This window comes from Trichinella spiralis, assembly GCF_000181795.1.
Source record: "Trichinella spiralis strain ISS 195 chromosome Unknown Scfld9, whole genome shotgun sequence".
In the NCBI taxonomy this organism is placed as follows: domain Eukaryota; kingdom Metazoa; phylum Nematoda; class Enoplea; order Trichinellida; family Trichinellidae; genus Trichinella; species Trichinella spiralis.
Genome location: NW_003526948.1, coordinates 5,131,048 through 5,141,750, shown reverse-complemented (window position 1 = coordinate 5,141,750; position 10,703 = coordinate 5,131,048). Strand labels below are relative to the sequence as shown.

The window sequence follows — 10,703 nt, the reverse complement described above, 5'->3', positions numbered from 1 at the left end:
CTGTGGTGGATTCATCTTTGTTGTATTGGTTTTCATTTTATTTGGCCGTGAAGTCTTTGTTGTAATGGTTTTCTTTGTCTAATTCCTCAGTGAAGTCTTTGTCGCATTGGTTTTTTTTGTCTAATTGCTCATTGATTCAAACTCTTCAGTTGTGATTAAGATTTGACGGTCCAATAAAATAGCGTGGGTAATGACCAATGAGAGAAAAGCGGGACCGAGTAGTACCAAACCCATTTTGTTAGCTCCTGTAATAGACATGTAATGTTACTTTCAAATGTGCAAACTTTCTTACAAATTTTATGAAGCAACTGGTGAGCCACAAGAATCACTGAACATAATTCAAGTTTCTTAGGATTGCGCAATTGTCACCGCCTCTTCTTGCACCTGATCACCTAGATACATGTGCCTTAATATAGAACATCATTATTTTGAGGATAACATATTTACAGATTCAGTTTCAAGCTTGCGTGATAGAATACTATTTACAGAACTTTCTCCAAGTTCTTCACTTGTCGTTCAAATATAATGATGATCAATATCATCAAGCAACCGAACGCAAGCCCTCTAACACTACCTAGCTAGCACCAAATACATTAATTGTTGGAACCTGGCAGCGGACTTTGAACTGTTCAAACCGTATGACATTGAATTCATAGTTTACAGATGGTCTGCTAAATGTTGGTTTCCTCTCTCTGCTTCCGTGATGGGTATTTGACATACGCGCACGCCATGTAAAGCGTGTTAAACCATGGTTCTCCGTGGAATTCTTTCAAAGTTATCAACTTATTGGCCTTCCTATATTCCATGTAAAATATTATCTTTTTTGATAGACAAACTGAGGGACAGTTATGGCAAATTGTGTATCGTATTGAAATATAGTAAAACTGAGTTTGAGAATTGTGCTTTTGTGGGATATGTATTAAGACTAGAGCACCAATCATTTCACAGTGCGTTCTTAGAATTCAACATTTTCCTCATTTGACAAGTGCTGCTTAACTGATACGTACAACACGGTTGAATACTGTTAGCTATTCTATACGTCTCTCTCTTACTTATAAATCTGCCTGTGCCATCATGCATTGTCAGCAGGAATTGCTTCATTCTGTTGGGTCCAATTCATCACATTCATATGACATTTCTTTATGGATTTTCTCACACTCTCTTTCTCCTTTTTTCTGTCTTTATGAATGATCTGCAGATATAAACCTTTCCTATTTATTTCATTTTCACGCACACCGTGATTATTAGCAATGTCCACAGTTTCTGTCCACCTGTTCATTTCATTTTCATTTTTGCTCCAGATTTCTATCTCCACTATTGTTATAATACAGATTTATCAAGGATGTTTGGCTGTCATTACATCACACTGGTATTTTGATTGCTTTTTCAACGTTTTTATGCCATAACATGTTGAAGAAATATTAGCAATTTACTAATTTTCAATCTTTTGATACTGCTGTATACAAATTGTTCATAAATTGTTGATAAAATTTCATACATTTCAGGCATTTACTGTTTATGATGAGTAACTTCAATCTATCCAATTCTTATGCTTCATTCCCGAATGCTGAAGGCAAGTAGCATTTGAAATTTATTTTTTGCATGTTCATTTTCATTTTGTATTGTTACTCTCTAAATTGCATTACATAAATCATAAATCATTGGAATTAAATCATTAAATATTATAATATTTAAGACACGCAGAGCCGTGCAGGAAACCAATCATTAACCTGCAGAACTGCCACCGTGGATAATACCAAGTTGCAAAAAATAATACCATTCTCTGAATTACGTGATTCAACTGGTGAGAGAAACGCTAAATTACTGGATACCCCTGTTAGAGAAGATAATAACACAGATGCAGCTATAAGTAAATATTCGTCATACAGCTTTCTAGATTTACCTTCACTTTTAAATGGAATCGACCTTAATTTTGAAATAAATGGCAATAATGAAATGGAATGGCCATTTGATAATAGTCCTGTATTTAATGATAGTAACATCTTCTTTGACACAGAAAACACTAAATCCAGTCAATCAGTGACCAGCAGAACTGCCACCGTGGATAATACCAAGTTGCCAAAAACAATACCATTCTCTGAATTACCTGATTCAACCGATAATAGCAACGATAAATTACTGAATACCCCTGTTAGAGAAGATAATAACACAGCTGCAGGTATAAGTGAATATTCGCCAGACAGCTTCCAAGATTTACCTCCACTTTTAAATGGAATCGACTTTAATTTTGAAATAAATGGCAATAATGAAATGGAATGGCCATTTGATAATAGTCCCGTATTTAATGATAGTAACACATTCTCTGCCACAGAAAGTGCAAAATGGACTCCTTTTTTTCCACCATATGATTTCAATCCAGAAACATATTTGAATTCAGAACAAGAACTTCTACCGATGATGAATGACCAGTATGCACTACAGGTATTATCTCAAAAAGGGTTGTTTTTCTTCTGAATAAATAGGAATTTTTCAGAACAAAAAGCATATTGATAAAGTGAATTCAGATTCGAACACTCAAAAGCAGTTGCGGACTAAAAGAAGTAGCAATGTGCATGACTATTCAAATGATTTGACACCACTGAACAGATTTGCTCAGTGTAATGTTCAAGCAAAATTTACATGATTTCAGTTCAGCTGATGATTTGATTTTTAGATTTTCAACAAAACATGAAAGGACGATGCGTTGAAAGCTCAACAGATCCAAAAATGCAAAGTAGTACATTTGAAGAAGTTGCTGTATTTTGTACCGATAATTTGATGCAACCTTTCCTAGAAAGTACATTTGGAATGCAGCCTTTCGAGCACAGTTCCGCACATTCTAGTGTTGCTCAGAATACGACAGAAGGAACTTTTCAGAATGAAACTTATGCTGATGAAGCATACAAAGATCGCGACGATCAAGAGCAGCTGACGAACAATGGAATTGGCAAGGTAGACGTTTCCTATCCAAGACGAAATATACCAAAAAACGTATGAACCAGTTCACATGACTTTATTTCACCGTCCTGTTTTATTGAGGGTGATATTCATGCAAATTTTAGATACAAGAGGCAGACAAACAGAACACTGAAAGCGCACCAGATCGACAAATACATAATAATAAATCTGAAGAAGTTGCTGATTGTTCTACTGATAATGGAACACAAACTACACAGGTAAAACTTAGTGGAACAAATATTTCTAAAGGGCGCGTGCTAAGGGATGGATTGACGTTTGAAATTAATAGCAGTATGAACTCTATGTTTTGTAATCTTTGGAAGCTATGTTTGAAATATTGTGAATACTTCTTCCTAACATCGAAGACTAAAACAGAGGCTACCACGGTAGCGCATATTTTTACTATTTAATATTTAATTGGCACTCTTTAAGCAGAAAAAAGTTAGACTAATGACTATTGAAATATTTGATATTTGAGAAAACAGTGCACAGTTTGAAAAAATGCATTCATTTTTTAAAAGTTTGAATTTTTCATATCATTACGATGAAGAGAAGTTTTCGAATTACTACTAATTTTTGAATTTTATGTGCATAGTTTTATTTAATATAAAATTTTACTATTAATTTCTCACTCTGTGCTTTTATGCTTTAGTCAACTAGTGAATCGCGAATGGGTGTACTTCCTGAGAAAAATGGAGAAAAAGCTTCCCACGTGTGCTTCCAGTGTGGAAAGGCATTCCAGAATGTATCTATTTTATGTAAACATATTAATCAGTGTTTGAAAAGTAATGAAGAAAAAACACATGAAAGTATTATGGATGGTGTAAGAGATCAAGTAAACGAGTCGGCGATGGCGGCAAGTTGTTCGCAAGCAGTACATAAACCAAGTAAGCTTAGTAATATGGCTACATAAACAGTCAGTAACATCTCCACTGCAATAATTCGTAAACATTTTTGATGCACATCTTAACGATAGTAAATTTTGAATCTTCTTTTAATAGTACAGATCTGATTTCAATTTTTGCCGTGCTATTCTTGCTGCTTTGTTTTATTATTGCATGACAGTCTGTTTGTTTATTATTAAATTGAAAATCAGCAGTTTCAGGTAAAACACAGGACAAATTTCCATGGAAAACGTGCGACGTATGTGGAAAACAATTCACCAGTAACAGTAGTTTGGGAATACATTATAGAAGGTATTAAAAGTAGTTGACATTTACGCAATGATTGTTTAATAATGTATTTTAGTCACACGAAAGAAACGCCATATCTGTGTGATATATGTGGTCGTCGATTTACGACGAATTTCAGCAAAAATCGGCACAGGAAACGGTGCACAATAGGATTTATCATCGCTGTTATAAATCTCGTAAAAGTACTGTAAATCTTGAAGATGACATCTTACTCTAGCAGACTGTCATTGCTGATTATTATATTGAATATTTGTTGATGCATGATTATTATATTTGAATATGCTGTGAACGCATTTTTTATTTGTTCATTTATTTATAATCAATGTAGTTATTTGATGCTGTCATTGCTTTTAAAACAAAATTTGACTTTTATGAATGCCTCCATAATTGCTCAACATATAAAAAGAAAGCAATAAAAAATAATGTACCTTTTTGTTCTACACTGATGTCATCTTTATGCTATAAAATGTTGTTTTCAGCATTGCATTGCAATCGTGCAAACGTAAAAGATTTTGTTTTAACTCTTGTGGTTGATCGGTGATGACATTAGGAGAAAATATTTATAGCAAATATTGCACCATCAAATTCAGGCAAAGTACGCCAGACTGACGTCAGAGAAACAGTGATTCACAAATAAATAATATTAAGAAAAAATTACATAGCCAGTTACAGTTAGCCAGTTACATACAAGAACAGTTACAGTTAAAGATGCTTCATATAGAAATTTATCATTATTGGTGTAGAAAATGTAGAATATTCAATATTGTATCTAACGATTTCATGACCTCTGTTATGGCAGGAAAAAGTGGTTTCTGGTATATATGCTAATTTAAACCTAATGGGACTTCAACATACATTATGATAATTTACAAATCATACATTTTATTTAATATTATATCTGTGTGTGTGTTATATAAAATGTATAAGAATATGCATATATGATAAGCATACATAATATGTATAAGAATATATAATAGAATATACAATGCCAGATCATCAGAATATATATATATACATGTATATATATAAACTACTGAATATGAAGTAAAATAAATTAGAATAATAAGAAAGTTACACGATGAATTTGAAGCATTAACTGACGTGAAACTTTAAGCATCATCTTAAATACTTACTTTATGATTAATTTATGATAAATGAAAATATGTATCATTATCCACAGTGCTGAATTTTACACACCAACCAATTTATTTTGCAGTAATTAAAACTTAATGAGAAACAGTAAATTAAATAATTACGTAACACGTGATGATTTATAATATGCTCACGTTTCCAAAATTTTGCACTTGTTAAATAATCGAAAGCCTATATTTATATTTAAAATGCAATCTTCTGTATTGGTTTCTGCATATCACATATTCTCTCTTCGGTAAGTGTTGCATGAGAATTGTTAAGATAATTGATGGACGTTAGTGTTTCTTCAACTTGACAAAGTTGTGCGTGTGTGCAAAAATAATTGCAAGCAGATGCTCAACTTTAGCAGCACAGTTAAGGATTGTGTGAAAAGCAGCCTCTGTATTTATTGAGAATTGGCACAAAAAATAAAATTAACATTTTCCGCAATTAAGCATTTTTAACTGTCGATACCATGCCTATTTGCAGAAGTATTATTTGTTATTGTTATGTTTGTATTATTATGTTATTGTAGCGCTGTTATTTTGCAATCACTTACGTATTTGGTATAATCAGGTTGGTATTGATTAATCAGTAGTGTTGGAAATTGATACGTAGCATTTTCCTGACCACGCATTCACTATACACTGCACTGCCGCTAGATCAGCAGTCCTTCGTCAAGGAAGTAAATATTACTGTTCAGTGAACAACAATGACTGCATTCAGTTGCTTTATTCCTTTGAAATGGCTAAATGCAGCAACTTTTGTAGCTCTAAGTATGTTTCACTTTTATAATTACCCATAAACAATATTTTTTACAGTTTTTTTGAAACTTGCGTATTCTTTGCATGATGTGAGGACATTTACCGTTGGACAACCGTGTATTCCTAACTCTGATGGAGCTATTTGTCAAACAGATTCTGCACATGCTGAAAATCTACCAAACTTAGGGTATGCATTATGTTACCATAAATTATTTAAAGCATTAATAACATTTATTTCAAGAAATTGCATGCAATATGCTTCAGATATTGTTGCACAAAATAGAATTTTGAAATTGAAAATTAGATCAACTTTATAACGTGAAGCAAAAAGAGAAAATTATCAGCTTATGAAATAAATATGTAATGGAAATTGTGAAATTGTAAATTGTAAATATTAGCCATGAAATAAGGACTGAATTGTAAAATTCTTAAAACAGTTTAAAAATTGCTGAAAAATTCTGTTGATGATTCATTATTATTGATGTTCATTGCTGTCAGCTGCATCAGATTTGAAGGCTTTGAGTAATTTGTTATTTCTTAATTACTATAATGCACTAAAATTAGGCTACTAATGACATGCTTGCAATCAATTCATCTATTTTATAAACTTTTCCATTACAGCAATCTGAAATTTTCAAAGGGTTCACTATGTTGTGAAATTTTGCTAACGTTCCTTCATTGTCTTGATTGATAATTATATTGATATAACTACTTGGTCAGTTGCAATTATTCTTCATGAAATTTGTTCGCATAAAAATGCCATTCGCTGACGTATAGAATTAGACAGATTTTATTGGCTTATAATGCATTTTGAAAAGGAAATAGCCGATGACACGAGCAAAGTTAGAATGCATATATTTATGAATGTGGCCATTTGTAGGTCGCAAACGAAGACATGGGCAACTGAGCAAAGTCAACCACAAAATCGAGCAAACCAGCAAACATTAGAATACGTAGAAGAACAAATTTACATAATGAATTTTTCAAGTAATACGTTTAATTTTAGAAAACCAAGAAGAAAAACAACGAATGCTCATCATATGAAAGAGGTTAATTAATTAGTCAAATTATGTCAATTTTTTTATAAACTGCAGATCTGTTAATGACCAGTTCATAAACTTCATTGTTTCATAAAAATGCCATTCAACATAAGCATTAATTAATTTATTAATTCAATTCAATTCTATATATGCATAATCATCTACACCTGCACATTCTACTAAACATCAGTCGCAATATTTTTGAAATTATATTGAATGAATATTAGCATTACATTTAGCAGATAGTGCTTTTGTTCAAAATTTAACCATGAGATTTATTTGATAATAATAAATAATAAATTATCTTAGGAAAAGATATTCTACAAAATGGAGCAAGGTGCAATTTTATAACTGACCTTCAGCAGCCATCAGAGAGCGCGGTGAAATATTACACATGTGTTCCGGATAAAACCAGCAGTACTTGTGGTGTATGGAAACTGAAGAAATGCCCACAAAATAAACGATTTAAATTTTCTAAGCAAGCCTGTGTTGAAGGTAATTGCAAAAGCACCAGCAAATGGCGTTACAACGCTTTGCTTCTATTGTTTTTACAGAACATAAGAACAGATTTGCAGAGCATAAAAGAAAACCTTGTCTTTAGAAAATAATGCTAAATTAACAAACAATAGAAGTTTCTATTTTGCATTAACAACATGAACAAAACACACACACCACTGATAGGTAGATTCTGAAAGTATCACGATAAAATTTACTGGAGCGCCTAGATTTTTGAAATCGAAACGCACCTCTAAGAAGTGTGCAATTTTGTTCAAAAATTACAACAACTACATTACTTTCGCAGTTCATTAAATTATAAATTGAACACTAAAAAAGTATTACATATTTGTGAGTGTTATTTCTTTTTAGGATCAACTTCATTACGGCAGGGCTGGTTTTATCCAAGCATGCTACCCCAATCATACATGGGCGGACCTTTCCAAGGTGGATTTGCTGGTCTAACGTTTGACTCAATGTCTATGTACGGTAAGACTGCTACTTTCAACGACTGTATACGATTTGAAAAACTCTATTTTGCTGAAATTTCTGATTCTAATTTCTGAAACGAGGAAAGTGCTGTTCTATTTTTCATCACTGTATTGAAAGAAATTTCGAATGCAACCACATCGACGAACGTTTTCTGATTATAATTATCAGTACTATTAAGAGAAAGCCAGCTTTAGTGTAATGCGCCAATTTGATGCTGAAAAAATGCAATGCTTCATTTACAAACTTTCTTTGAGGCGAATTGAATTTTGGTTTTTACATTTTTTCCATTACATTGAAAACAGATTTTAAGTTTAAGCAAAACTTACACCCCATTTTTCACAGTATAATTTAGAATCACTACAATCAGTACACAGTTGTCGATAAATTAAAAACAACGCTAATTCATGATTACGAGGTTATCAGAAAATCAAATAACCTGTTAGATACAAGTGTTTAGGTTATGGAATGCCAAATTATGGAATGGAATTTATGTCATACGGATACGGAAGCGTGGGATATCCAATGCAAGTTAATTACCCAGGATTTAGTGTGATCCCACCCCCTGTACCTTTGCCACCTGCAAATCAAGGTGCTGGCAATGCTCCGCCGCCTCCAGCAAATCAACCCCAGGCACCACCAGCTGGCAGTCAGCCACAAATGCCAGCTGCACCTCCAGCAACGCCTCCAGCAGCAGCTCCACCAACACCCCCAGAAGCAGCACCTCCCGCCGCACCGCAACCATCAGCTCCAGCTGCACCAGGAAAGACTCCGTCTGCTAAGCCAAGTTTGCCAGGTGGCTTGCCCAAACCTAAATTGCCAGGAAAGCTTCCAATTCCTGGTAAAGGATAAGCAGTCTAATTAATTAGCAACACTAGTGAGGATTTGTTTTGAAATAAATTCAAGCCAATTTTTTTGTCAAGTTGATGTAGGTAGTGAAAAGTTTTTCAAGCATGCTATGAAGCCATATAGCCGACTTCAGTTGCAAAACAAATAAATACTCCAATGCAGCAAATATATGCAGTCTAACTTGGTTATGGGCACAAGATGTTGGCCTGACAAAATTCCATATAGTTAATTATATGGTAAAATAATAGACAAGTACAGAACTTGGCTAAGTGCATCATTTTGCTAAGATCCACGGGATTTACTGCCCGCAATATATAGTACTTAAGTGCACATTAGGCGCGTTCCTGGCCGCTTTACGTTTATCATCCGCTGTAATAACTGTTGATACTGAGCAAAGTTTATTGTTCTCTATATCAGAATAAGCATGCGTATCACAGACAACGTGAACTAGCCAAAGTCAAGACAACTACTGCTTTCCAATAAAGTTATTCGCAAAGAAGCTGCCGCACATCTGGCGACAATTCAGTCATATTTTCATGAAAACAGCATAAATCAGACAAAACTAGACTGAATTGAAGATCAGCTAGTAACGCTGGTAGCACAAAATATAATTCAAACCTGCATTTCAGACTATTTTACTTAAAATAAATAAATGGACATTTGTTTCACCTAAAACCTATTTGTAAATGTGAAGTTATTGCTCCTTTCAATTACTCTGCATAATTTTCAACTTTGGATAAGTGCGTGGAAATTCTTGGCAAATTCTATGTGCACTTTACCAACTGCTGACTGTATATACGCCTGATGGAACAATGATGACGAAAAAATACTACGTGTGAGCTATCTTTTATCATGTGACATCGTACAGTCGAGCAAATTATGAGGTGCTGAAGTGCAACAAACTGAACAACTAACTTATGACGCTTATAATATTTCGTAAACAATCTGCTTTTGACCAATTAGACAAATGAATTTCAAAAAAATCATTTTCCATTCGAAAAAAGCTTGCCAAAAAATTGAATTTTCATTTCGTGCAATTACATAAATAAACTTTGCCTGTGTGATTTTTGAGAAAAATGTGTAATACCTTTTCGGACAATTATGCGGTACAATTTGTTAAAATGCAAAGCCTTTTGCTCAGCGTGTCATTCCCAATGTGAAACAGAAAGTAAGATAACAAAAATCACATACCTGTATGTAAATTGTTGACATTCAGTTAATTTCACTGGGCTGTGGTGTTCAAAGATTTGCACTGAGGAGGCAATAGGCAGAATGCCAACTGCAGCTGTGGAACTGTGGCATACATGTCGACAAGCAGAAAACGTAGAAAAAGAGAATGGAAAAAGAGATAAAAGAAAAATGATACTGCGCAACATGAACAAACAGTTGAATATGATGACTTTGCCAACTCACAAGTCTCGTGAATGGCAACGCGGTGATAAGCATCTTTATGCAAATATTTCCCCTCTTCGAAAGCCATAATATACTGAGAGATTGAGAAGACTGATTTGATGATAGTTTATTTAGCGAGTAAAGTCAGCATACATTTGCATAAACACTGCCGTGTAGTAGATTCCGCAATTCCAAACAAAAATTACCATACCATTATCACACATTCAAGTTGAACAAACAAATGGTAAATTGAAGATCATGGTCGTCATCTGTCAAAATGTAAATTCCATCCATACTGTATTGTCAAATGATGAAGTTGCAGATGAAATATTCAAATCACGTACAGGCGTCATTTGACGACGTGAATGCATTTCATCGAAGCAAAAAATGTA

The 10,703-nt window shown here is 33.7% G+C and overlaps 3 protein-coding genes across 3 annotated transcripts; all 3 read left to right on the top strand.

Moving 5' to 3' along the window:
* The first annotated feature begins 1,521 nt into the window (after nucleotides 1-1,521).
* Nucleotides 1,522-2,644, top strand: Tsp_11138 (hypothetical protein). Its single transcript, XM_003372087.1, has 4 exons — nucleotides 1,522-1,525; nucleotides 1,697-1,870; nucleotides 1,898-2,442; nucleotides 2,495-2,644. Exons 1-4 carry the CDS (start codon nucleotides 1,522-1,524, stop codon nucleotides 2,642-2,644), a joined length of 873 nt encoding a protein of 290 aa, XP_003372135.1.
* A 44-nt stretch (nucleotides 2,645-2,688) lies between these two features.
* On the top strand, nucleotides 2,689-4,342 carry Tsp_11139 (zinc finger protein). The gene is made up of 6 exons (XM_003372086.1): nucleotides 2,689-2,991; nucleotides 3,063-3,176; nucleotides 3,611-3,703; nucleotides 3,734-3,845; nucleotides 4,064-4,154; nucleotides 4,207-4,342. The coding sequence occupies exons 1-6, from the start codon at nucleotides 2,689-2,691 to the stop codon at nucleotides 4,340-4,342; spliced, it is 849 nt and encodes a 282-aa protein (XP_003372134.1).
* A 1,652-nt stretch (nucleotides 4,343-5,994) lies between these two features.
* On the top strand, nucleotides 5,995-10,401 carry Tsp_11140 (branchpoint-bridging protein). The gene is made up of 7 exons (XM_003372085.1): nucleotides 5,995-6,058; nucleotides 6,104-6,233; nucleotides 6,927-7,095; nucleotides 7,449-7,581; nucleotides 7,954-8,070; nucleotides 8,531-8,719; nucleotides 10,136-10,401. Exons 1-7 carry the CDS (start codon nucleotides 5,995-5,997, stop codon nucleotides 10,399-10,401), a joined length of 1,068 nt encoding a protein of 355 aa, XP_003372133.1.
* The last annotated feature ends 302 nt before the right edge of the window (nucleotides 10,402-10,703 follow it).

Bases quoted from the DNA above. Each gene is read 5' to 3' on its own strand.
- Tsp_11138 (XM_003372087.1), top strand. The intron at 1,871-1,897 runs GTAAATATTCGT...ACAGCTTTCTAG, and splicing joins TAACACAGATGCAGCTATAA to ATTTACCTTCACTTTTAAAT. The intron at 2,443-2,494 runs GTATTATCTCAA...GGAATTTTTCAG, and splicing joins ATGACCAGTATGCACTACAG to AACAAAAAGCATATTGATAA.
- Tsp_11139 (XM_003372086.1), top strand. From the start codon at position 2,689: ATGAAAGGACGATGCGTTGAAAGCTCAACAGATCCAAAAATGCAAAGT. The intron at 3,177-3,610 runs GTAAAACTTAGT...TTTATGCTTTAG, and splicing joins ATGGAACACAAACTACACAG to TCAACTAGTGAATCGCGAAT. The intron at 4,155-4,206 runs GTATTAAAAGTA...AATGTATTTTAG, and splicing joins TTGGGAATACATTATAGAAG to TCACACGAAAGAAACGCCAT.
- Tsp_11140 (XM_003372085.1), top strand. From the start codon at position 5,995: ATGACTGCATTCAGTTGCTTTATTCCTTTGAAATGGCTAAATGCAGCA. The intron at 7,096-7,448 runs GTTAATTAATTA...ACTGACCTTCAG, and splicing joins ATGCTCATCATATGAAAGAG to CAGCCATCAGAGAGCGCGGT. The intron at 8,071-8,530 runs GTAAGACTGCTA...ACAAGTGTTTAG, and splicing joins TGACTCAATGTCTATGTACG to GTTATGGAATGCCAAATTAT.